Source organism: Thamnophis elegans, chromosome 1 (genome assembly GCF_009769535.1).
Source record: "Thamnophis elegans isolate rThaEle1 chromosome 1, rThaEle1.pri, whole genome shotgun sequence".
NCBI classification, from domain to species: domain Eukaryota; kingdom Metazoa; phylum Chordata; class Lepidosauria; order Squamata; family Colubridae; genus Thamnophis; species Thamnophis elegans.
The window spans coordinates 179,683,693-179,711,525 of NC_045541.1; the positions used below are offsets into that span (position 1 = coordinate 179,683,693).

General features: G+C 45.8%; 1 protein-coding gene across 1 annotated transcript in view; it reads right to left on the reverse strand.

Annotated features, from left to right (window-relative positions):
* SEMA6B (semaphorin 6B) overlaps nt 1-27,833 on the reverse strand; it is a 192,578-nt gene that overhangs the window by 24,907 nt on the left and 139,838 nt on the right. The window contains exons 4-8 of the mRNA XM_032232782.1: nt 27,196-27,256; nt 23,215-23,277; nt 11,879-11,980; nt 9,931-10,021; nt 7,859-7,978 (exon numbers count right to left, since the gene is read on the reverse strand). Of these exons, the coding sequence (XP_032088673.1) occupies nt 7,859-7,978; nt 9,931-10,021; nt 11,879-11,980; nt 23,215-23,277; nt 27,196-27,256 (437 nt within the window). The remainder of the gene's footprint in view (nt 1-7,858; nt 7,979-9,930; nt 10,022-11,878; nt 11,981-23,214; nt 23,278-27,195; nt 27,257-27,833) is intronic.

Below are 27,833 nucleotides of genomic sequence, written 5' to 3' on the forward strand. Positions count from 1 at the left end.
GATCATCTTGAGAAGATCCTTCAGAAGTTCTGCCTTTTCAGTCGATTTCATGGCGTGCTCCACCCAGCCACCATAGAAGAGCTGGACACCAATGAAACGAGGTGTTCCTTGCTCCCTGCTTCAGATGACATCTCAGAATCCCACTCTTGGCTCAAGTCGCCTCACTGAAACTGGAATTTCTACAGCTTCCATACCAGAACTTCATTGCACCTAGTCCTTTTTTTTAAATGAAGGACAGCCAACACATTTTGTATGTAGCTTTACTTAGGAATGCAAACATTTAAGGAAAGAAAGGTTGCTGGAATTGGGGATGTCTAGTTTAACAAAAAGAAGGACTAGGGGGTGACAAGATAGTCTTCCAATATCTCAGGGGCTTCCCCAAAGAAGAGGGAGTCAAGCAGTGGTGGGTTTCAAAATTTTTTAGAACTTCTTCTGTAGGTGTGGCCAGTTTTGTGGGAGTGGCTTGCCGGCCATGTGACCAGGTGGGCATGGCCAACTTGTAAAATGTGGTGAAACTCACTTAACAACGCTCTTGCTTAGCAACCAAAATGTTGGCTCAGAAACTCTGCATTTGAAGCACGCAAGTCTTAAAGCTGTCAAGTTACAAGACCCTCGCACCCCTAACGCTTTAGAAAAAAAAACCCAGGAGTGTTCAAACTTGATAGCTTTAAGACCTGTGGACTTCAACTCCCAGAATTCCTCCTCTCGCTCTTCATCTTGATGATGTGCGGACGGGTGGAGGGAGGGAGCTGGAACCGGTTCTAAACGGCACGGTAGATTTGTGGAACCTCTTCTATAGAACAGGTCAGAATTGGCAGGAAGCCACCCCTGGCGTCAAGCTATTCTCCAAAGCACCTGAGGGTAGAACGAGAAGCAATGGGTGAAAACTAATCAAGGAGAGAAGCAACTTAGAACTGAGGAGAAATTTCCTGACAGTGAGAACAATTAATTAGTGGAACAGAAATTCTCTCCAGAAGTTGTGAATGCCCCAACACTGGAAGTCTTTAAGAAGACGTTGGATAGCCATTTGTCTGGAATGGTATAGGGTTTCCTGCCTAAGCAGGAGGTTGGACTAGAGGACCTCCAAGGTCCCTTCCCACTCTGCTATTCTGTTAGTTCACCACCCTACTCAAGCAGGAGACCCTATACCATTTCAGACAAGTGACTGTGGAGTCTCTTCTTAAAAACTTCCAATGATGATATAAATTATGTAGAAAAGATGTGGAGACTCTAGAAAGAGTGCAGAGAAGAGCAACAAAGAGGATTAGGGGACTGGAGGATAAAACATATGAAGAACAGTTGCAGGAACTGGGTATGTCTAGTTTAATGAAACGAAGGACTAGGTGAGACATGATAGCAGTGTTTTAATATCTCAGGGGTTGTCAAGCTATTCTCCAAATCACCTGAGGGCAGGACCAGAAGCAATGGGTGGAAACTCATCAAGGAGAGAAGCAACCTAAAGGAAAAATTTCCTGACAATAACAATTAACCAATGGAACAGCTTGCCACCAGAAATTGTGGGATGCTCCAGGACTCCATCTCATCTTTAAGAAGAGATTGGGCAATCCTTTGTCTGACATGCTGTTGGGATCCGCTGCTTGAGCAGGGGGTTGGACTAGAAGACCTCCAAGGTCCCTTCCAACTCTTATTATTCTTTGGGTCTGTTACTTTTCTTGCCATTGAACTGCATACAGGAAGTCCTCGGCTTACCACAAGTTTACTTACTGACGGTTTGGAGTTACCACCGCACTGAAAAAAAGCGACTCATGACTATTTTTCACCCTTACGACGGTTGTGGCATCCCTGCGGTTACGTTAAATGGGGCAAAACTTACTGAATAAAATTTCTCACTCAGCAACATGACTTTTGGGTTCAGTTGTGGTCGTAAGTGGAGGATTACCTGTACTGATGGATAGGCCCTAGGGCTCAAGCCTGATCACTCTGGATCTTGAGTCCATTTCTCCAAATCTGTTATTCCATGTCCTACATTAGAATAGCTTTATTATGGACCCTAATCGGCATACATTGAAATGCAATTTGGTTGCCTGCAGCTCTCAAAGGGTCATTTTGGAATAACATTTTGGAATAACAGACTTGGTTTTTTTTGAAGTGGCTCCTCCCTTGACTTTTCTCAAGGCTAATAGCAAATAGCAATAGCAGTTAGACTTATATACCGCTTCATAGGGCTTTCAGCCCTCTCTAAGCGGTTTACAGAGTCAACATATCGCCCCCACAGTCTGGGTCCTCATTTCACCCACCTCGGAAGGATGGAAGGCTGAGTCAACCTTTAAGCCGGTAAGATTAGAACCGCTGAACTGCAGATAACAGTCAGCTGAAGTGGCCTGCAGTACTGCACCCTAACCACTGCGCCACCTCGGGCTAAACGTCCCGAAATCCGGTCCGGGACCTCCTGTTTGCCCCGTTGATTCTCCTTCGGCCCTCTGAGTACAATTCTCATGAACGACACCCGATTTCCAATGCCCCATCCACATAAACACACGGCTTCCCTCCGGTTAAAAAGACATCTTCCGATGTCAAATCAAAATAGCTTCCTTTCTGTTTTCCCTTTAAAAAAAGAAAAAAAAATCCCCTTACAGCCGTATCACCCCACTGACTCATCCCCAGCCTGAGCGCGACAATATTTCCAAGGTCTTTTTTTTTTTTTTTTGATCAGGAAGGCATTAAAAAAAGAAGAAGAAAAAAAAAACCTTAATTGATAGGACGGGAGTCGGTGACCGAGGGCATCAATTAGCACATGAATGTACCCAATGGTGCAGGAACGGCGGGCGTGCACGAGTCGTCTGCCTCGTGAAGCCAACGTGCCCATTTACAGACAATCTTGCAAACCCCCCCCCAAAACCCCCCCCCAAAAGAGCTAGCGATTCCTGCGGCTGTGATTAAGTTCAGATGCTGTTTATCTCCTAAATAAGCCAGAGCGAACAGCCGCTGGGCCTTAGGTCCCGCTACGAAAGGGAAGGAATGAAGCTGGGAGAATTTGATAGACAGATGGACTTTGCAGAGAGCTGGTTAAAAGCCCGGAGACTAAAATATACGAAGGACGGTTGTGGGAATGGGGTAGGTTTAGTCGAGAGCCGTGATGGTGAACCTGTGACATGGATGCCGCAGGTGGCACCGCGTGGAGCCATTTGTTAGGGCACACGAGGCGTCGCCCTGTAAGCTTATTTTGAGGCCATTTTTCGCCCTCCGGAGGCTTTCTTGAAGTCTCCGGAAGGCGAAAAACCAGCCCTGTGGGCAAACCGGAAGTTCCGGAACGGACTTCCGGTTTGCTTGTAGGACCGTTTATCGCCCTCGGGAGCCTTCAGGAGGCTTCCCTGAAGGCTCCGGAGGGTGAGAAATGGACCTACAGAATAACTGGAAGTCACCATTCACGAACTTCCAGGTTCCCCATAGGTCCGTTTTTTGCCCTCGGGAGCCTTCAGGAGGCTTCTCTGAAGGCTCCAGAGGGTGAGAAATGGACCTACAGACAAACTGGAAGTCACCATTCACGAACTTCCAGGTTCCCCATAGGTCCGTTTTTTGCCCTCGGGAGCCTTCAGGAGGCTTCCCTGAAGGCTCCAGAGGGTGAGAAATGGACCTACAGACAAACTGGAAGTCACCATTTACGAACTTCCGGGTTCCCCATAGGTCCGTTTTTTGCCCTCCGGAGGCTTCATAGGTCCGGCGGGGCGGGGGGAGGCTGTTTTCGCCCTTCCCAGGCTCCTAGAAAGCCCCTGGAGTCTGGGGAGGGTGAAGAAACAGTGCCAAAAGTGAGGGGGGGGGCGCATAGCATTATGGGTGTGGCACGCCCACACATGATCCCCCCCTGTGCTCCCCCCACTTTTGGCACGGAAGCCAAAAAAGGTTAGCCAGTTAGTTAGTGGCTTGGCAGTCATGTGACTGGTGGGCGTGGCTAACTTGTAAAATGTGGTGGAACTCACTTAACAACACTCTTGCTTAGCAACCAAAACGTTGGCTCAGAAGCTCTGGCATTTGAAGCACACAAGTCTGAAAGCTGTCAACTTACAAGACCCTTGCACCCCTAACCTTTTAGAAACAAAAACCCCAGGGGTGTTCAAACCTGGCAGCTTTAAGACTTGTGGACTTCAACTCCCAGAATTCCTCCTCCAGTCATGTTGGCTCAGGAACTCTGACATTGAAGCACGCAAGTCTTAAAACTGTCAAGTTACAAGACCCTCGCACCTCTAACCCTTTAGAACCCCCTCCCCGGGGTGTTCAAAGTTGACAGCTTTAAGACTTTGTTTAGATAGGACTATTAGAGGCGGGTGGGGCAATTGGTGAGCCAGCCAATCAGTGAGTGGCGGGCGGGGCAAGTATGGTGTGGACGGGAGGGGGGAGGGAGCTGGAACCGGTTCTAAACGGCACAGTAGATTTGTGGAACCTCTTCTATAGAAGAGGTTAGAACTGGCAGGAACCCACCCCTGACTCACAGCCTCCATAATTTGTCCCTGAGATTTATTTTGTCGGTTTTATCATTTTAAACACACATATGCACACAGAGTTGCACAAACACACACACACACACTCCAAGGCAAACTTTAAAGTTATTCCAGAATCTGTTAATTGACTGACTGGAAGGAAAAGTAGCTAAGGCTACAATTAGCTTTGTACATGTATATTTACTGAATGCAGCAAGACTGGGAATAAATTAATAAAATATTAATTTGGCTTTAAATATTGCCTGTGCACTTTTTTGCCTCTAGTTTTAAGACGTTTCCTAAGGTTTTCTAATAAAAATATATCTTGCCTTCTTAAGGACGCTCACATTCGGTTTTGGGAGCATAAATATCGCAATTGAGAACAAAACTCTTTTATTTATTTTTTAAACTCCGGCAGTTAAAAAAACTCATCTTTTTCTCCGTTCAGACACTTGAAATCCGGCTCGTAAAGTTTTAGATTATCTTTTCCCGGTTTTAGTTTATATGCCGTTTTATTTTGCAGCCCTGGCGTGGCGTATTTCAATCTTTTTAACTGGTTTGTGAACCCTCCACGGCAGAGTGTGGCGCAGAAACAGAGGAGATGAAATAATTCTCCGCTCATATTTAAGTGCCTTTAAGTCTCGTCTATCGATTAAGTCACTTTGTTATATGAATGTTTTTTGAGTTTTGGAGCTGGGAAGTTTGCCAGCTCCTTCACTGCAGTTTTGAACAACCCGATGCCTTCCAGAGACATTGGATAACAGAATAATAGAGTTGGAAGGGACCTTGGAGGTCTTCTAGTCCAACCCCCGGCTCAAGCAGGCGACCCTACAGCAGTGAGGGTGAATCTTTTTGGCACGGCAGTAATGATATTCTGGGTTCCTGCCGGTTCGGCTCGGTTCGGCCGAGTAGGTAGCAATGTGGCTGGCCATGCCCCTGAACCGGTTCTATCGGAGGCGTCATCTTGTTTGTTGATCCATCATTTTTTACTACTGCGCATGTGCTTAGCATGTGTCAGCCTCTGCTTCACTTGCTTACTATCGGCTGCCATAGAAATGGGGAGGGTGGGGGCCTGGTATTGGGAAAGGGAGTTCTGTTCTCACCATCCTCTGTGCATGCAGGTGGTGTTTGGACTTGGTCAAGGCCAACCATCTCGCATACCAACCTGATATGGCCCTTTGAAGACGCACCCCACATGACACCTTAGGGAGTTGCAGATTGGACACTGGGCTGGGGTAATTGGAGGAAGGGGGCTGGGTAATCGTTCGATATGTACTTGTTCGCGCCTTTCTGGCTCAGATCTTGCTTTCCTTTTCGCTGCGTTCAATTCGTATCTAGTAAAAGTACTTTCCCTCTATTCAAATGGAGTTGAGGTTTTTCTTTCTTGGATATTGAAGGAAGCAGGCCTGACAGCGCGCATCAAGCATGCGAGTGCCCCCAAAGCACGTCCCTGAGCGAACCGGCAGTACAAGAAACTGGGAACCCACCCCAGGTGCACGCGCATGCACAGAAGGTCCGTGATGACGTCTGGGTGGGTGGGCGGAGCCTTGTGTTGCCACCACTACTGGCTTGCCTGGACCGGTGCGAAACGGCAGAATACCACCTTTGGAGCACCGGCACCAGGGGTGGGTTCCTGCCAGTTCTAACCTCTTCTATAGAAGAGGTTCCACAAATCCACAATGTCGTTTAGAACCAGTTCCAGCTCCCTCCCCCAGCCCATCTGCAGATCATCAAGATGAAGAGCGAGAGGAAGAATTCTGGGAGTTGAAGTCCACATGTCTTAAAGCTGTCAAGTTTGAACACCCCTTGGGGTTTTTTTTCTAAAGGATTGGGTGTGCAAGGGTCTTGTAATTTGACAGCTTTAAGACTTGCACACTTCAATGCCAGAGTTCCTGAGCCAACATGACTGGAAGAGGAATTCTGGGAGTTGAAGTCCACAAGTCTTAAAGCTGTCAAGTTTGAACACCCATGGGTTTTTTTTTTCTAAAGGGTTACGGGTGCAAGGGTCTTGTAACTTGACAGCTTTAAGACTTGCGTGCTTCAAATGCGAGAGTTCCTGAGCCAACATTTTGGTTGCTAAGAAAGAGCGTTGTTAAGTGAGGTTCACCACATTTTACAAGTTGGCCATGCCCACCCAGTCACATGGCTGGCAAGCCACTCCCACTCGGTCACATGGCTGGCAAGCCACTCCCACCCAGTCACATGGCTGGCAAGCCACTCCCACCCGGTCACATGGCCGGCAAGCCACTCCCACCTGGTCACATGGCTGACAAGCCACTCCCACCCGGTCATATGGCTGGCAAGCCACTTCCACTTGGTCACATGGCCGGCAAGTCACTCCCACCCAGTCACATGGCCGGCAAGTCACTCCCACCCGGTCACATTGCCGGCAAGCCACTCCCACAAAGCAGGAGAACAGAAGAGCTTTTAAATTTTTTTGAAACCCACCACTGATGGGCAGGCATGCAAACGCTTGTCAGGACTGCAACCCGGAAGAGGAGCAGCCAGGGGACATGCGTGTACCGGAAACCGGAAGTTCATTTTCTCGGCACATGTATGTGCACTAGACTGCTGGACTTTCGGTTTCTGCTGTGCATGAGTGTACAATGATCAGCAGGCCAGCGCGCATGCATACACCGGGAATCCGAAGTCCAGCTCTTCTGGTTTCCAGCACTGCTGCACAGACAAAAGCCAAGTGATTGTTACGCGTGCATGCACGGCAGAAACCCAGAAAAGGAACAGGGAACGCCGCCGTGCCAGGAGACATGGCTCCACATGCCACTTCGGGCATGTGTACCATAAGTTCGGCATCACTGCTCTATCGGGCCGTATACCGTTTCTGACAGATTGTTGTCTTAAAAACTCCAGTGTTTTGGGAAAGAGGGTGTGCCTCTCATTTCGGCACCCTTCGAATATAATTCTAACGGTTGGGTTGGCAATATATAAATCATGTAACAATGCTGTACCTGTTTCTTTAAATCATATTCTAAAATGTGATTGGTTGCTGTTTCTTCAATTGGCCATAAGAGGGAGCCAGAATGACTGTTAGCTCTCTCTGTTTCATTAGATGCTGGGCTGATCTGATCTGAGTGTTTTGGAAGCTGACTGTTAGAAAGTGCCGTGAGCTATTGTAAGTTTTGCAACTGCTACCAAACTTTGAATGCCGAACTGATTATATGATTACTGGACTATGTTATTTGGATTATCCCTTAACTGAAAGACGTTGATGACTGACTGAATTATCCGTGTATGACTTGGACTGTTTGATGGACTCTGATACCTCTATTTCCACGAAAGTAAAAGCCTATTTCAACTGCAGTGCCTCTGTATGCTGGTTTGTGTGTTCTCCAACACAACTCTCACAATGCTTCTCTCAACCTACTCGCTCTCCCAACGGGGAGCTTACCTAACATGTTCCTTACCTTTAAACCACTTGGAGTCATGCTTCACCGTGCGCAGGGTTGGGCTGTCTCCCAGGCTGCGGTAAATCACGGCGTCGATGGCCAGGAAGTCCGTCACCGTGGCTGTGAACAGCATCCCTCCTACCCAGAGGAGAGAGAAAAAAGAAGGAAAGAAAGAAAAGAAAAGCGCTGAAGAAGTTAGGACAGCCAAAAATGGAGAAGTGTTGGGAGGGCATTATCTGTGGCTCAGGGTTGAATGGTTCTGTCAGGCCTGCAATTATATTCCTTTTAGAATTTTGGCCTGCCACACTTTCTCTAATTTCATTATGCTGTTTCTTTAAGTATAGTCAATGGGAGGGGGGATTAGAAGGAGTAGGATTTTGGAATGTATTGTTTTTCATTCTTTACTAGAAGCCAAGGTCATCCTTTGTCTCCACACCAGTACACCTGACCGGAAGAAGCTGGGCATGGACGCCAGTGTGGAAGAAGGAGATTGGACCATGTGATGGACTGTGGGTGTGGGGACAAGATCATGAACTTTTAACTGGGTGGGATTCTGATGTAACTTCCAGAGTTGGAATCCCCACAGCTATGTGCCAACATCCCACTCAATGAAGCGGTGGATGTGATGAACCGGGGTCTTGAAGCTGTTAGGGACTGGATGAGGGCTAACAAGCTTGTACTCAACCCGGAGAAGACCGAGTGGTTGTTGTGTTTCCCTCCCAATAATTTGGTTAGTGTTCCATCACTCAGGCTGGGGGGTCATATTTTATACCCCTCAGAGAGGGTTCGCAACTTGGGAGTCCTCCTGGACCCACAGCTGACCTTCGACCACCATCTGACGGCTGTGACCAGGGGGGCATTTGTCCAGGTTCGCCTGGTGCGCCAGTTGCGACCCTACCTGAACCGGGAGGCTCTCACAACAGTCACTCGGGCCCTTGTGACCTCTAGGCTGGAATACTGCAACGTGCTCTACATGGGGCTGCCCTTGAAGAGCATCCGGCGACTTCAGCTAGTACAGAATGCGGCCGCGCGAGTGATTGTGGGTGCACCTCGGTTCGCCCACATAACACCCATCCTCCGCGAGCTGCGCTGGCTACCTGTTGATCTCCGGGTGCGCTTCAAGGTGCTACTTGTCACCCATAAAGCCCTTCATGGCAGTGGATCTGGGTACTTGAGAGACCGCCTCCTGCCAATCACCTCCTTGCGACCTATTCGATCACACAGGTTAGGCCTCCTCCGAGTTCCATCTGCCAGTCAGTGCCGACTGGCAACTACCCGGAGGAGAGCCTTCTCGGTGGCAGCTCCGACCCTATGGAACGATCTCCCCGTGGAGATTTGTACCCTCACCACCCTCCAGACCTTCCGCACAGCCCTCAAGACCTGGCTATCCCGTCAGGCCTGGGGATAAAGATCGTAACCTGCCCCCACCCGAATGATGAATGTTGTGTTTTATTTTTACTTGCACTGTTTTCATGTTTATTGTTTTATTGTCTTGTACCCCCCCTTCCCTATAAATTGTAAGCCGCCCTGAGTCCCCTCAGGGAAAAGGGCGGCCTATAAATAATAAACTCATAAACTCACTCATTAAATTGGAACTTTAATCATAGTTTTGCCTTCGACTCTGATTTAATTCTACATGGTATTTGGAACGCTGACAGGTTGGTGTTCTCTGAGCTTGATGGTTTTCCCGCAGACATTTCATGATCCAACTAGGGAACATCATCAATGTTAGAAGGGAGTGGGGTTTATAGAGAGGAGGAGGAGGAGAAGGAGTAGTAGTAGTGGTAGTAGTAGTTTTAGTAATAGCAGTAGTAGTAGTAGTAATAGTTTGGGACCATCAAGGAGTTGAATCAGGAATTTGGGGGCATCATTTCCAACTTAACCAGTGTTATTAATAGGCAGACCAAAGAAACATCCACCGGGCTTCCTAAGCCATTTCAGAAAGATTTCTTCCGGTTTCCTGGGGGAAAGGGCACCACTTGGAGAACACCAGGAGAGAGGTGGGGGGCAGGAAGAATTTTCATTTTCATTGCAATGAAGAAGAAAAAAAAAACCCAAACCCAGCAGTCTCTCCCTCCCACCGCACTGACCTGTAAAGAGGCCCACGTTGGCATGCTTGGGGTCGTAAGGGCACCGGGCCATGCCGCTGATGTTGTCTCCCATCGGTTCTAGATAGTCCATCTGTTGGGAAGAGAATGGGTTAGACCTGTTAGGAGGTTTCACAGAAGAATTAACCAGTGAGACAACAATACAATACAATAGCAGAGTTGGAAGGGACCTTGGAGGTCTTCTAGTCTAACCCCCTGCCTAGGCAGGAAACCCTATAGCGTTTCAGAAAAATGTCTATCCAACATCTTCTTAAAGAATTCCAGTGTTGGGGCATTCACAACTTCTGGAGGCAACTTCTGTTCCACTGGTTAATTGTTCTCACTGTCAGGAAATTTCTCCTGTTGCTTCTAAGTTGCTTCTCTCCTTGATTAGTTTCCACCCATTGCTTCTTGTCCTGCCCTCAAGTGCCTTGGAGAATAGTTTGACTCCCTCTTCTTTGTGGCAACCCCTGAGATATTAGAAGACTGCTATCATGTCTCCCCTGGTCCTTCTTTTCATTAAACTAGACATACCCAGTTCCTGAAACCGTTCTTTATATGTTTTAGACTCAAGTCCCCTAATCCTCTTTGTTGCTCTTCTCTGCACTCTTTCTAGAGTCTCCACATCTTTTCTACATCGTGGTAACCAAAACTGAATGCCGTATTCCAAGTGTGGCTTTACCAAGGCTTTATAAAGTGGTATTAAGACTTCACGTGACCTTGATTCTATTCCCTTAGTTTATGCAGCCTAGAACTGTGTTGGCTTTTTTGGCAGCTGTTGCACACGGCTGGCTCCTATTTAAATGGTTGTCCACTAGGACTCCAAGATCCCTTTCACAGTTACTGCTGTTGAGCAAGGTACCACCTATACTGTCCCTGTGCATTTCATTTTTCTTGCCTAAATGTAGAACCACTGAATTTCATTTTATTAGATAGTGCCCAATGTTCAAGTTTGTCAAGATCCTTCTGTATCTTTAGCCTGTCTTCTGGAGTATTGGCTATTCCAATTAACCAGAACAGAACAATTAACCAATGGAATGAGTTGCCCCCAAAAGTTGTGCGTGCTCCAACACTGGAGGTTTTTAAGAAGAGATTGGATAGCCATTTTATCTGAAATGGTATAGGGTTTCCTGCCTAGGCAGGGGGTTGGACTAGAAGACCTCCAAGGTCCCTTCCGTTTTCTGTTAATACATACATACATACATACATACATACATACAGACAGACAGACAGACAGACAGACAGACATGGACAGAAGGAAAGAGGATGGGAAGGAAGGAAAATGAAAGAAAAAGGGAGGGAGGGAGTGAGGGAAGGGAGGAAGGAAGGAAGGAAGGAAGGAAGGAAGGAAGATGGTTTGGATAGAAGGTTGGACTAGAAGACCTCCAAGATCCCTTCCGTTATTCTGTTAATTCAAACAGACAGACAGACAAAGAGAGATGGACAGAAGGAAAGGGGATGGGAAGGAAGGAAAATGAAAGAAAAGGAAGGAAGGAAGAAAGATGGTTTGGATAGAAGGTTGGACTAGAAGACCTCCAAGATCCCTTCCGTTATTCTGTTAATTCAGACAGACTGACAGACAGAGATGGACAGAAGGAAAGAGAATGGGAAGGAAGGAAAATGAAAGAAAAGGGAGGGAGGGAGGGAGGAAGGAATGATGGAAGGAAGATGGTTTGGATAGAAGGTTGGACTAAAAGACCTCCAAGATCCCTTCCGTTATTCTGTTAATTCAAACAGACAGACAGACAGACAGACAGACAGAGAGAGATGGACCGAAGGAGAGGGCATGGGAAGGAAGGAAAATGAAAGAAAAGGAAAGAAGGAAGAAAGATGGTTTGGATAGGCGGTTGGGCTAGAAGACCTCTAAGGTCCCTTCCAGCTCTGCTCTGATGGATTGATTGTGCTTGTAAGTCATAAAGAGGAAGCTCAGAGGACGGGATCAGGTACTCACACTGTAATCGGAGCAAACGGGATTGAAGGCATTCGTCCCGCACACAAAGAGCACGTTGTCGTTGCGTAGGAGCAGCACTTTGATAAAATTCCGGCATTCCGCCTAAGGAGGGGAAAATATATGTACAATTCAGTGAAATTTCCTGAAAGCATCTTTCCCTGCTCAGGACCTCCAGCATGAACGGAAGCCGGTTCCTTTTGGGGGCTTACGTTTTTATCAGTTTATCGAAAATACAAAGAAACAGGAAAAGGAGGGAAAAAGAAAGAAGGAAAAAGAGAAGAGGAAAAAGCATTAAGAAAAAAAAAAGCACTGCCTTCCAATTCCTTTTGGGCATAGGCTATACCACACCACCTCAATTGTTTACTTTTACGTAGTAATATATGACTAGTCCTGGATTTATGATCGCAATTGAGCCCCCAAAATTTCTGCTGTTTAAGGGAGACATCTGTTAAGTGAATTCTGCCCTGTTTTGCGACCTTTCGTGCCACTGTTGTTAAGCGAATCGCGGCAGCTGTTCAGTTAATAACACGGTCGTTAAGTGAATCTGGCTCCCCCGTGGACTTTACTGGTCAGGAGGTCGCAAAAGGGGAATCAGGTGACACATACACACACACACACGGGACACTGCAAACCTTGGTAAATGAGGGGCCAGTTGCTGAGAGTCTGAATTTTGATCACGTGACCATGGGGATGCTCCAACGGTCGTAAGTGTGAAAAACGGTCATAAGTCACTTTTTTCAGGGCTGTTGTAACTTGGAACGGTCACTAAATGAATTGCTGTAAGTCAGGGACTGCCTGTATGCTAGGGTTTCTGTAACAACAACCTATCTAATCAGTAAATCCAAAATCAAAGTTTCATTTTTTCTCCCCACCTCGAGCACAAAGTCCAGAAATGGTTTCCGAGTGGAAAAAAACATTAATTCTGTTCTTTTCCTTAAAAAAATAGTCAATTTCGCCATCTCCCCTAACTCCGTCAACTTTTGCAGCCATTCATCCATTGTGGGAATCAAACAGTGGTGGGTTTCAAAAAAATTTCGAACCTACTCTGTTGGTGTGGCCTCCTTTGTAGGAGTGGCTTGCCGGCCATGTGACCTGGTGGGAGTGGCTTGCCGGCCATGTGTTTTCTTTCTTTCCCCCTCTCTCTCTTTCTTTCTCTCTCTCTCTCCTTCCTTTTGTCTCTCTGTCCCTTTTTCCATTTTTTCTTTCATCTCACTTTTTCTTTCTTTTTTCTTTTTTTCTTTATTTCTTTCTTCCTTTCTTTCTCTTTCTCTCTCTCTGTGTGTGTGTGTGTGTGGGTGTGTGTGGGTGTGTGTGTGTGTGTTGGGTTTCAAAATTTTTTGGAACCTCTTCTGTAGGTGTGGCCTGCTTTCTGGTGGAACCTCTTCTAACCAGTTCGGTAGATTTGACGAACCGGTTCTACCAAATAGGTGCGAAGTGGTAGGAACCCACCTCTGGAATCAAACTACCCTTCCATTTTTGTGCATAAAGTACAGGGAATCCTAGACGTGGATGGCTCAATGGCTAAGACGCTTAGCTTGTCGATCAGAAAGCTCGGCAGTTCGGGGGTTCGAATCCCTAGCGCCACGTAACGGAGGGAGCTCCCGTGACTTGTCCCAGCTTCTGCCAACCTAGCAGTTCGAAAGCACGTAAAAAAATGCAAGTAGAAAAATAGGAACCACCTTTGGTGGGAAGGGAACAGCGTTCCGTGCGCCTTCGGCATTGAAACGGAGATGAGCACCGCCCCCTAGAGTCGGGAACGACTAGCACATATATGCGAGGGGAACTTTTACGTTTAATCCTCAACGTATGACCTCAATGGAGTCCAACATTTCTGTTCCCAAGTGGGATAGAAGTTCAGTAAGTTTTGCCCCATTTTACGACCTACCTCGCCACAGCTGTTAAGTGAATCACCACAGTTGTTAAGTCAGGAGCACCGCTGTTAAGTGAACCTGGCTTCCCCATTGAGTTGGCTCGTCAGAAGGTCGCAAGAAGAAGGGGGAGGCTGCGACCGTCATGAATATGAGTCAGTCGCCAAGCGGCTGAATTTTGATCACGTGACCACAGGGATGCTGCAACGGCTGTTAAGTGTGAAAAACGGCCCTAACACCCTTCTTTTCAATGCCGTTGTCACTTCGGCCACTAAATGAACCGCCGTAAGTCGAGGACTACCTGTTCCTGAGTGTTTTTGAGCCTAGAATGATTATTCAATGCTTGTTGCTACAAGATGTCCTTCAAAAAAATATTAATTTCCCCCCCGTCCCCCTTTTCCCTTCTGTTAGAAACATGCTTGTTGTTTTCCAAATCTGCTTGTTTTTCTGTTGTTGCCGAGGGCGGAAACGATGTTATTTTGGACTTGTAGCTTCCCATCTTCTCCCAACCAGCCTTTTGTGCTTTTTTCTGGAGATAATATTCATTGTCCTTTAGCTTCTTTAACCCAGCACCTTTTCCCTCTTCTCCCCGGTTTCTATGGTTGCAGAACAGACCGGAGGGGAGAAAAAAGAGAGAGAGAGAGAGAGAAAAAGACATTCTTTGAAGGAAAGAAAATAGACACACACACACACACAACACACAGAGAGAGACACGAACGGGTGTGTGACGTCCACCATTCCTTCCTTCTCAATGTCGGTTTTTTTCGCCGTTCGTTTTTTTTTTTTTAAAGAAAGCTTCGCGTTTCGGCTGATGGGGGAGATTGACAAGGCACCATTTAATTCACCGATGTCTCCGGAAGCCAAAAAAAAAAAAGGAGCTGGGAATTGATTCAAATGCTCCAAAATGAATATCCGGAGGTTGGAAGCTGTCATTGGGCTTAGAACGTAGAATCCCAGAGCTGGAAGGGACCTTGGAGGTCCTCTAGTCCAGTGTTTCTCAACCTTGGCAACTTGAAGATGTCTGGACTTCAACTCCCAGAATTCCCCAGCCAGCGAATGCTGGCTGGGGAATTCTGGGAGTTGAAGTCCGGACATCTTCAAGTTGCCAAGGTTGAAAAACACTGCGTCTAGTCCAACCTCAAGTGGAAGACCTGATATCTTTGTCAAATGGTTGCACAGTCACTTCTTGAGAGCTTCCAATGATGGGAGCAGCCACAACTTCTGGAGGCATCTCACTCCACGTGATTCACTGTTCTCGGGACCAGGAAATTTCTCCTTGCTTCTTGGGTTGCTTCCCATCTGTTTCTCCCTTCACAGAATAACAGAGAGTTGGAAGGGACCTTGGAGGTCTTCTAGTCCAACCCCTTGCTCAAGCGGAAGATCCCATTTCAGACAAGTGGCTGTCCAATCTCTTCTTAAAAACCTCCAGTGATGAAGAAGCACCCACAACTTCTGGTGGCAAGCTGTTCCAGTGATTCATTCTCCTCGCTGTTAGGAAGCTTCTCCCTAATTCTAGGTTGCTTCTCTCCTTGATTAGTTTCCATCTGTTGTTTCTTGTCCTGCCTTCAGGTGCTTTGGAGAATAGCTTGACCCGCTCTTCTTCGTGGCAGCCCATCAAATATTGGAAGGCTGCTATCATGTCACCTCCAGTCCGTCTCTTCACTAGATTAGACAATCTAATTGTTCTACAACAGGGGTCACCAACTGGTGGTCCGTGGAGCACTGATGGTCTGTGAGAAAATTTTGGTGGTCCGCAGAAAAATTATGTGCATTTTTTATATTGCACTAAATCAGGGGTCCTCAAATGGATACGTGCAATGAACCCTTGACTTGCTGCAGAGAGTCCCCCCCCTTGGGGTCTTTTGTGTGGGTCGAAGGGGGGCAGAAATTCCGACTCGGGGTCTGCTTCAGCCTCCTGGTGGGGGGCTTTGGGCGAAGGCTGGAGGGAAGCACCGCTGGTGGCAAAGAGCCGGAGGGCCTCGTTCCGGTGGGACTGCATCATGGCCTGGAACTGGCTGACCATCTCAGCCCACTGAGCCTCCTGGCGGTACCACAGGTCTTCCCTCTGCTTAGAAAGCCTATGCTCCTAGTCCTCGGTGAGGTGCGTCTGCTGAGCCTCCTTTTTCGATCACATCCAATTTGAACTGAGCTGTTTTGCCAACTCTTTCTCCTGGTGGATGCTTAACTCCAGCAACGGCTTCCCGTTGGGGTCCTAAGGAGCCCGGGTAGGCAGAGGGGAGAGGGGCAAGTAGAGTGAAGTGCCCCTCAATGTGAGTGACATCGAGTTGGCCACGCCCACCCAGTCACATGACCACCTAGCCACGCCTACCCTAGCCAGGATTTAAAATTATTGAATTTAGTGGTTCCTGAGGTCCAATAGGTCCCCATGAAGGGATCTGCCCGGGCTGAACCCCTGATCCAGGATGCTCAGGGTCTCGGTTCAAAGGCCCGTCTGCTTTTGTCTCTGAGAAGAAGGATTCCCAATTCCCTGTCCGAACCCATCACCTCCCCAGGGATGCGGGCAGATTAACCATCCTGCCAGTCACCTCCCCGTGCGAGTGTCATTTCTGGCTTCCCTCCCTTCCGAACACATCAACATTCATGCTCTACAAATCACCTCTTCTCCAGGTGTGGGAAGCAACAGTGTGAGAGCCGTGATAACGGCCCTCGTTTTTTTCAACGCAAATTGAAATATGAACCTCTGACGCCCGTCTCGGCCACAAAACCTCTAATCCCCAGCCTTTTCTCCTCTGGGGGTGGGGTGGGGAGGGAGACCCTTCTCTGGTGGTCTTCGAGAGTCACCCCTGGGCCCTCCACATAGTCTTCTCCCGGGCAAACATTTTACATCCAGTGTGATTTATTAACAGCCTGGCTTAATTGCTTTTGTAATTAATTATTTCTGGTCTGTTGATCGGAACAGACACATCGCGTAATCAGTGCGAAATCCAATTTCCAGATTCTATTAACACCTCGCCGGGTTGCAGAGATGACAGAAGTGTCTGGTCCCAGAGGGGGTGGGATGGCAGATCTCAAGGGGTCTCGAGGGTGGGTGGGTGGAGAGTGCCGTTTGCAGGGAGATGGTGTATATCGCCTGACTCCAATGCGGCAACGTGAAGGGAGCCCCGTGGGCTGGCTGGCTGGCCCAAATTCCTTTCCCTTTCGATTTAAGTAGCAGAGGGCAGAGAAATTCAACCGTGGGACGCAATCTTCTATGAAATGAAGAAATTTAAGGATTGGGGGGAGATGTAGGGAGAATTGGGATGCCATCATAGTTCCAAATTTGGCACAGAGACCATTTTAGACAGGGTGCATATTCCCTGATTGGTTGGAAAATGGATTTGGGTCCAATGCATCTGGAATAAAATCTGGGGGGGTGGGGGGGTGGGAGAGGGTGATTATGGGAGGGTAGCCGTTTTAGGGGAAGATTTAATGCTGTGTTTTTCCAAGATTGCCAATTTTAAGTTGGATGGAGTTTGATTCCCATAATTCTTTAGCCAGCAAGCTTTAAAAGGGGTGGGCTTCGACTCCCAGAATTCCCCAGCCAGCATCCTTTAAGATGGGTGGACTTCCACTCCCAGAATTCCCCAGCCAGCATCCTTTAAGATGGGTGGACTTCCACTCCCAGAATTCCCCAGCCAGCATGCTTTAAGATGGGTGGAATTCCACTCCCAGAATTACCCAGCCAGCATCCTTTAAGATGGGTGGACTTCAACTCCCAGAATTCCCCAACCAGCATCCTTTAAGTTTTATAGATGCATGGATTTTCACTTCCAGCCAGCATGCTTTAAGATATGTGGACTTCAACTCCCAGAATTCCCCAGGCCGCTACGCTTTAAGATGGATGCACTTCCACTCCAGCACGCTGCCCGAGGAATCCTGGGACTTGAAGTCCACCTCTTACACAAGTGCCCATTTTGAAAAACACCACACTTAATTTTTACGCCCTTCCTTTTCCTATTCTAGTTTTGCGTTAAACGGTTTCATTTTCTTGGAGAAAAGCCACCATTGGAGTGCATTGAATTTTTTTTTTTTAAAGCACCATATTGGCCATCGGCCATCGCTGTTCCTCCGGTGTTTCAGCTTCCTCTGTTTTTTTCCACATCTACAAAATGGTCGTAATAAGATGTGGGGAAAGTGGGGGGGAAAGAGAGACGAGCGATGACTTTAAGTGATGGAGCTGGTTCCTTTTGTCGACTGGCCAGGAAAAACAATTAATATAGTTGCTCTTGGATCACGAAGGCAGTTGGCTCTTTTGGAGGTGCAAAATATACTCACAACAGAAGTTTAACCAAATTAAAAACAAGGACGGTTTCCACATTTCCGACAATATTTCCCACGCAAGGTGTTTAAATAATTAGCATATGGTTTTTAAAAGAGGAAAAGAAGTGAAGAAGGACCTGAAATCAGAAAGACACAAATACTTCAAATATTTATAAATATTCCACCTCCGTGGGAATGCAAAAGAGGAGACGCGAGAAGTTAAATACGGATAGTCCTCAGCTTACAACTGCAACGGAGGCCAACAAGATGGTTGTTAAGTGAGGTTTTGCCCCATTTTACAACCTTCCTTGCCGCAGTGACTAAGGGAAAATCACTGTAGCTGTTGTTAGTCACATGGTTGTTAAGCGAATTGGGCTTCCCCATGGACGTTGCTCGTGAGGAAGGTCGCAAAAGGGGACCGCGTGATTGCCATTGTAACTTGGAAGGGTCACTAAACAAACTGTTGTAAGTCAAGGACTTATTTGTAGTGTCTCTAAGAACTTTTCTTCCTTCCTTCTTTCCTTCCTTCCTTCGCCTTCCTGTACCTTCCTACATTCCTTCCTTCTTCTCCCTTATTTTTTTCCCTCCCTTCCTTCTTTCCCTCCTTTCCTTCTTCTCTCTTATTTACTTTTTCCTTCCTTCCTTCCTTTCCTTCTTCTCCCTTATCTACTTTTTCCTTCCTTCTTCTCCATTCTCTTTTTCCTTCCTTCCTTCTTCCCCCTTATCCTTTTCCTTCTTTCTTCTCCCTTATCTACTTTTTCCTTCCTTCCTTCCTTCCCTTCCTTCTTCCCTCTTATCCTTTTCCTCCCTTCCTTCTTCTCCCTTTACTTTTTCCTTCCTTCCTTCTTCTCCCTTATCTTTTTCCTTCCTTCCTTCTTCTCCCTTATCTTTTTCCTTCCTTTCTTCTTCCCTCTTATCTACTTTTACCTTTCTTCTCTTCCCTTTCTTCTTCTCTCTTATCTTTTTCCTTCCTTTCTTCCCTTTCTTCTTCCCCCTTATCTTTTTCCTTCCTTCCTTCTTCCCTTTTATCTACTTTTTCCTTTCTTCTCTTCCCTTTCTTCTTCTCCCTTATCTTTTTCCTTCCTTCCCTTCCTTCTTCTCCCATCTGTTTTTCCTTCCTTCTTCTTTTTCCTTCCTTACTTCTTCTCTCTTATCTTCTTTTTCCTTCCTTCCTTTCTTCCTTCGCCTGCCTTCCTGTACTTACTTATCTTTCCTTCTCTTCTTTTTCCTTCCTTCCTCCCTCCCTCCCCCTTCCCCTCCCCCACTCTTTCTTTCTGTCTTAAAATATAACTGAGATAACTTTTCGTTTCCTTTCAGACATTCAAGCTGTTCCCCCAAGCAACGAGACCAAAGGAGCCTTGCAGAAGAATGCAGGTTTCAGAGACTGTCCGAAATGCAAAATTTTGGAATTACAGCTAGGCAGGTTTTGCAATTTCCTTCGGATTTTCTGGTGATTTCTCCAAGGGAAAGAGAGCAGAAGGTCACATAAAACAGCTTAGCACAACCTCCATTCTCTGTGGCTGGTGTGAAACACACTCAATTTCCTTCCCTGGAGCAGTTTGCACATATTGAGTTACTCCAACTGGTTGTTGTTGTTGTTTTTTTTAGCACTTACAGGAGTAGCAAAGAAATTTTCCTGTTTATCAGCTTTGCTGAGCTAGCGTGGGAGCCCCGCTTGCCCCAAAATGACAATTGTTAGCAAATTTGCCAGAAACGCGTCATTTATTCCAGCTGCAGAGGCGGACTTTCCTTGCAAACAAGATCTCAGCTGCAGGAATCCGAAATCCAGACAACCAAATAATTTTTTTTTAACATAACAAATAAAGGTAGTCCTTGATTTATGACAGTAACGGAACTTGGAATTTCCATTTGTGTGCTGTTGACGGTCGTAATTTGAGACACCTACACGATCCGCCTGATTTTACCAACATTTTTGCGGGGCTTGTAAAGCGAACACCACCGTTGCAAAGTGAACAGCACGGCCATAAAAAGGAAAAAAAATGCTGCAGTTGTTAAGTGAAGCCATTGTGCTTCAATGAGCATCCCCCCCCCCTTGAAGCTGAAAATAAATATCAGTTTCTAGCAAATGTGTGTGTGTGTGTGTGTGTGTGTGTGTGTATGTATGTGTGTGTATATATATATATATATATATATATATATATATATATGTGTGTGTGTGTGTGTGTGTGTGTGTGTGTGTGTGTGTGTGTTGTATTTGTAACAAATACAAATGTAACAAAGGCAACAATAAAAAAATATTGGGTTTCTGTCTGGATGGTCTCTTATGACGAGCCGATGGACAGAGAATGGAAGCAGTGAACTTCCTCCCATATTTGGGCATACCAGGGGTTGTGACTTTATATCTATCTATCTATCTATCTATCTATCTATCTATCTATCTATCTATCATCTATCTATCTATCTATCTATCTATCTATCTATCTATCATCTATCTATCTATCTATCTATCTATCTATCTATCTATCATCTATCTATCTATCTATCTATCTATCTATCTATCTATCATCTATCTATCTATCTATCTATCTATCTATCTATCATCTATCTATCTATCTATCTATCTATCTATCTATCATCTATCTATCTATCTATCTATCATCTATCTATCTATCTATCTATCTATCTATCATCTATCTATCTATCTATCATCTATCTATCTATCTATCTATCTATCTATCTATCTATCTAGATAGATAGATATAGATAGATATGATATATGATATAGATATAGATATATAGATATAGATATCTAGATATCTAGATATCTAGATATCTAGATATCTAGATATCTAGATATAGATATAGATATAGATAGATATATATAGATATATATAGATATATATATAGATATATATATAGATATATATAGAGAGAGATATATATATAGAGAGATATATATAATAGATCTAGTATAGATCTATTTCAAGCTATTTAGCTCTCATCAGCTAGCCATACCCTTACTGGGATTTGAACCTGTGCTGTATTACATATTAGGCAGTTGTGTTAGCCACTAAGCCTAAGTGAGGGGTGAGCCGATAGACAGAGAAAGGAAGCAGTATGCTTCCTCCCATATTTGGGCATACCAGGGGTTGTGACACAATACATACATACACACACACACACACACACACACACACACACACACACATCATGGTCATGTGACCGCGGGACACTGCAAATGGCCGTAATGTGACCACGTGACCGTGATGGAGGGAGGGGCCAGCTTTCAGAACTTTGAATCCCAGTTGTATCTTTTTGTGTGTTCCCGATAACGATAGAAAAAGAAAGGAAGAGAGGAGGAGGAGAGAACGAGAGGAAGAGGAGGGAAGGAAGGAAGAGGTAAGGAGAGGAGGGTGGAAGGGAGAGAAAGAGAAGGAGAGAGGGTAGGAAGGGGAAGAGTAGGAGGAGGAGAGAGGGAAGGAAAGAAAGACGGGGAAGGAGAGGAGGAAGGAAGGAATGAGAGGAGGGAGAGAAGAATAAATAGATTTACAATGATGTAACAGATAGTTAGCATATATATGAATTTAATTTTTAGAATACATGTTTAAAAGGAAGAAATTATAAGAGTAAACTGAATACATGATTTACAATGATAACTATTGCTCTAATATATATTGGATTGATAACTACTGATTTTATATGCAACTGAAAGCAGTGACGCACAAATCTTTGAGACCAAACGACATGTTAAATAGATATGTAACTGATGATATTTTTTATGTCATATGTATGTTTTTGTTTGTTTAAAAATAAAATAAAAACTTTTTTTTAAAAAAGAAAGAAAGAAAGGGAAAATAAGGTGGTGTTACAACAGGCGGGATGGTAAATAAAGCAACCCAAACTGTATATTAGAACCTTTTAAATGGTATAACAAATGTATAAGAATGACAAATGTAAAGAAGAATAACAACTATGTGAATGTATACTTAAAATGAGAATAAAGAGAGAATAAAAAATGAAAAAAACAAACTTTTCAATGTATCTTTTTTGGGTGTCTGTCGTAACTTTGGATGTTCACTAAACGCGTGACCCAACAAATGCGCGAACAACAAAAGCGCGCCGACAAAACCGCAGGGCTAAAACCGCGATGTCAAAAGCGCGCCGACAACAGCGCGCCGACAAAAGCGCGCTGACAGAAGCGCGATTTAAGTTAAGGTAAGGTTTAGGGTTAGGTTTAGGGTTAGGTTTAGGGTTAGGTTTAGGGTTAGGTTTAGGGTTAGGTTTAGGGTTAGGTTTAGGGTTAGGTTTAGGTTTAGGGTTAGGGTTACAGCGTGCTTCTGTCAGCACGCTGTTGTCGGCGCGCTTCAGCGCTCATTCGTCGGTGCGGTTTTGTCGGCGCGGTTTAGTCAGGCGCGCTTTTGTCGTTCGCGCATTTGTGGTGGAACCCACTAAGCGATCAGTCATAAGTTGAGGAACACATGGGCACATAGCCAAGGAGGAAAGCATCCCCGAGCTGAAGTTCCAGGGTTTTACCCTTTTCTTGACCCGCTTCAAAAAGGCTGCGTTAGCTTAACCAGGTTCGTCAAAAATCCAGAGCTGCTCATCTCCACCAGCTAATTGTGGTTAGTTGTGGCCTATCAACTTCCCGTCCCTCCAGCAGCCGAATCAGGAGGAGGAGGAGGAGGAGGCATGGGAGCCAGGGCAGCCTATCAGCCCTCAGATGGAGAGTCAACAGCCCCCATTTCTGGAGATGGCTGATGAGGGAGGGAAGGAACAGCTGGGTTCAGTGCCTGACGTGCAAATGTACAGAAGGGAAAGGAGAACAGTGGAAATCTATGGGCCGGTCCTTGGGATGGAAGAGCCACTGCTCCTAGCTCTGGGGATAAAAGGCAGAGATGAATAGATGTGACAGACAACGATTCATCTTCCGGCTGAACGTACTTGTTAGCCTGCAAGAGAATCTTTTTACGGGGTCTCCTAATTAAAGGAATCTTTGAGTTCATTTCAGAGGGCTTGTCGTGTTTGGGGAGCTGGGTCAGAATATTAGTTCAATCCCGATTAGGTTTTTCTGCAGTTTTGTAGGAGTTGCACCCGATATCTGCTTAAGGTTCCCAAGAGGATAAGCGGGATGAAAGAGAATAACCGAAGAGTTGGAAGGGACCTTGCAGGTCTTCTAGTCCAACCCCACTCCGCTTCCTGCTCAGGCAGGAAACCCCACACCAATTGAAATGGAAATTGTTTACTTACTTCGTGTTTTCCCTTCATGTGACAGATGTTGATGTCGTGTTTATTCGATCGCCAGGTCATTTTCTGTGTCAAGAGCAGAACAACAACAAAAAAACCCCATCAATTAAGAAAAAAGCACCTTGGATAGCTTAAAAAAATACCCAACCCCCCTCGACATACATCTCCCCCCCTCCCCTCGACAATGCCACTGATACTGCAAACCCCAATTGTGGCTGGCTGGGGTGTTTTTAATTTTTATTTTTTTTTAAAAACCCTAACATTTACAACTGTCTGCATCCGATCTGACGAGGCGAATCTGCAACTTGAAAGTGCAATTTTTAAGAACAGTTTATTTATATATATTTTTTCCTGGACTTCCACCATCCATAGAAGATGATGTACTAGATTGTGCAGAAATGGATAGGTTGACACTAAGGATAAAAGATAAAGAAGATTACAGGATATTTCCAAACGTGGGACTTATTTTAGCAACGGTTGGCCAACAGAAGCAGAAATTAGAAATTGGAAAAAATACTGGTATTAGGCATGTCTTAATATTTAATATATTATTATAGGATATACTATTATGTAAGCAAACTGAGCCAGACGATACGCTCAGTGGTGGGACGGTTCAGCCGCTTTGTGCTGGTTTGCGTGAACCGGTTGTTAAATTGCTGGCTGGCCCTGCCCCTTATAGGAGTCCCCACACTCCCCGTTTTGGCTCCCAAGTAAGTGCAGGGAGGCCTACTAGGCCCAAATTGGTGTGTGTGTGTGTGTGGGGGTTGTGGCGTGCCCCCCCCCCGTGCCGCAGCCCATTTTTGCTCCCAGGAGGCTACTAGGCCCAAAACAGGGTGCGGGGAGTGTGCCACCCCCCCATGGCTCATTTTGGCTCCCGGGGTGTGTGTCCAGTCACGTGGCATGACAAAACCGCGCTCGTCAAAATAGCGGTGATAAAATCGCGTCACTAAAGCCGCGACGACATCACCACACGTCATCACTGCCGAGACAACAGCGTGGCAACAGAAGGGCGCTTTAAAACGGCGCCATGGCAGAAAGCCGATTTAAATTAAGGTAAGGGTTAGGATTAGGTTTAGGGGTTTGTTTTAGGGTTAGGTTTAGGGTTAGGTTTAGGGTTAGGGTTAGGTTTCGGGTTAGGTTTAGGGTACTGAGTGCTTGGTAATGCACGGATTTGCCCTCCGCGATTATGTCATCGTGGTAGGGTCGCGTTTTTCCTTAGCACTTCGAACGGCGCGAATTAGTCTTCGCGCTTATGTCTCCGCGGATAAGGGCTTCGCGGATTTGTGGTGGAACCGTCCAGTCATGAACTCTGGCCACGCCCACCATGGCCACTCCCACCCAGCCAGTCATTAGGGCAGAGAACTGGTTTTTAAATCATTTGAATTCCGCTAGTGGATACACAGAGTTCATAAAGCATGTGTGTATGCTGAGGGGAAATATATAAACAAACTGGTTAAAATGCAAATTTTAAACCCCCTCAAATGCATCTGAAGGCTGCAGAAAAAAAAAGAAAGAACAATTCCATCGCACCGCCAAGAATTAGGGCACCTTTTGGTTTTGGAATTGTTCTTGGTTTCTGTTGTTTGGAATCTTCAAACCTGTCTTAGCCGGTTCTGCTTTTGCTTGCGCTGCTCATGTCTGCAATTTGGTTATTCGCTGTTTTACAAACACAGGCATTTCAATATGGAAGCCTGTTGCCGGAGACATGTGTCCGGTGTCTGCAATTTCCCCTCAAGAACAGAGGTGGTATTCAGACGGTTCGGACCGATTCCCTTGAACCAGTAGCGGAAATGGCAGGTGGGCCTGCCAACCCATCCCGGCTCTGTGCCATCCTGATGCCGGGTGCATGCGCAGAAGGTGTGCATACAAGTAAAGTGCATGCACGGAAGGCTGGGAGCATGTGCGGAAGGGGGTGTGCGGCAGTGGTGGGTTCTGGATCACATTGCAAACGGTATGTTTGCAACGGGGCCTCTCGTCCACCACATGAACGCGGGGAGCGCACGCATGCCTCCTTACCACTTGCGACACCTCTGCGAGCCTCCGTGACGCTCCAGCTGCTCGGCGGAGTGTCGCGCAGGCGCCGTGTGCTATGTGCGCGGAAGCGCCGCAAGAGCTCAAATACAGGTAAGGAGGTCGGGTGGGCCCTCCAGATGATACCCAGGAAAATTCTGCATGCGCAGAACTAAAAATCAAGATGGCACCGCCGTAGGAGAACCGGTTCAGGGGCGTGGCAGGCCTGGGTCACTGCCGGTTCCAGCGACCCAGGCCACCAAACCACTACCGGTTCGGCTGAACCGATCCGAACCGTTAGGAACTCACCACTAATGTGCATGTATGTATTGTATATAGTACAATATATATTAATTATATTGTGTTGTATTGTATTGCATTATATTACGGTATATTATATATTAATATTTTTGAGTATGTACATATTTGTTCCTAATGTTTGCTAATCCAGTCTTGCAAACATTGCTTGAATTTTTCTCGCAATGCAAAACATGGTAGGCTTCGTTTCAACTGCATGTAGCAAATATATTTCTCCAAATTCCCTTTGAGGGAGTGCAGAAATGCCTTTTTTCTTTTTCTTTTTATGGGATTTTTCTGGAGAGCCTCCCTGAAAAAGACCCCATCCTGATCCATTCCCCAGAGCTCTCTTCGATAAATAAGGGGGGAAAAAAAGGAACGGATAATTCGTTTTTAAAACAGGCGGACGTGAATGTTTCAAACGTGACGAAGCGACTGGAAAATGAAATTATTGGCGGTAAGCGACGGGAGAATTAAAACAGCCCAAACAATCTGAAAAAATGGCAATAAAAAAAGGCAGTATATTCCTCTCTAATGCCACCTGGACAGGTGTTTAGGAAAAGAAGAATTTCTTTGAGTGGTGGTGGGCTGCAATTGATTCACAATAATAATAATAATAATAACAATAATTTATAGCATCTGGAGCACCACTTGAACAGTATCTCAGCACGGAGAAACTCTCCAACAGTCAATTGCAAAAAGTAGTTTTACTCGGAATAGCTTACATACTGCAGGCCTATATTTAATATTATTAAACACCCACACTTGCCTCTTCCAGGTTCTTCGGAAAAGAATGGAGAGGTTGAGAATAATGTTAAATTCAGGCTAAACCTTTGGCGGCTAAAATGTTCATTTACTGACCGTTCAGAGTTACAATGGCTTTGGGGGAAAAATAATTACTGAGGAATGTTTTGCTAAGCGAGTCATTTGTTAAGTGAGTTCTGCTCCTTTTTACGACCTTCCTTGCCACTGTTGTTAAGTGAATCGCTGCAGCACTTAAGTTAGTCGCATGGTCATTAAGTGAATTATGGCTTTCCCCATTGATTTTGCTCATCTGGAGGTTGCAAAAGGGGATCGTGTCACCCTGGGACACTGCAGCGGTCGTAAATACGAGAGAGTTGCCAAACGTCTGAATTTGCTTCATGAGAGGATGGGGTTGCTGCAAAGTGTGAAAAACAGTCATAGGTTTTCAGGGGCTTTGTAACTTTGAATGGTCACTAAATGTACTGTTGTAAGCTGAGGACTGCCTGTAAGAAAATAATATTAATAAATAATCATGTCAAGGTAAGGCCTCACTGGGGGTTAATTACAGTCGTATATGGAGGGAAACTTGTATTTATTGAGAATTTGTTTGTTGGACTTGCTGGAATTGTAACACAACACAACTCTTCACTTTATCTGCCTAAAGCTGGACTAGAACTCACCGTCTCCTAGTGATTGGCCCAGAGTCACTCAGCTTTCATGCCTAAGGTGGGACTAGAACTCAGTCTCCTCGTGATTGGCCCTAAGGCAGCCTTCATGCCCAAGGCAGGACTAGAACTCACCATCTCCTAGGGATTAACTGAGTCAGCAAAGTCAGCCGTAACCAATAGGCCAAAATGCAATAATAAGGTTCTTTACAATTGTTGTCTTTCTCATTCCCGATTTACCAACAGGAGGGAAAGCTTCAGCACTTACCCGATGGTACCGCATCTCTCCAGCCGCAGCAGATTCCAAGCTGATCCGGTATAAATTATCCCTGCGGAGAAAGACAGAGGGATTAGTGGGGGGGAAGGGGGATGAAACTCATTGAAAGAAATAACTTTGCATTTCCTCTTCCTTTGTCAATGTTTGGAGATATTTAACAGAATAACAGAGTTGGAAGGGACCTTGGAGGTCTTCTAGTCCAACCCCCTGCTTAGGCAGGAAACCCTATACCATTTCAGACAAATGGTTGCCAGTCTCTTCTTTAAAACGTCCAGTATACACACACAAACACACACACACACACACACACACACACACAAATAGGAGCATGAAAATACACAGCTGGTGAAGAATCATTAAAAAATACTCTTCACGTAGCCAAGGATCATATTCATTAGATGGACGGTTATGTGTATTTGTAGAATAGGATGGGATAGGATAGGATAGGACAGGACAGGACAGGATAGGATAGAATAACAGAGTTGGAAGGGACCTTGGAGGTCTTCTAGTCCAACCCCCTGCTTAGGCAGGAAACCCTATACCATTTCAGACAAATGGATATCCAACATCTTCTTAAAGACTTCCAGTGTTGGAACATTCACAACTTCTGGAGACAGGTAGTTCCACTG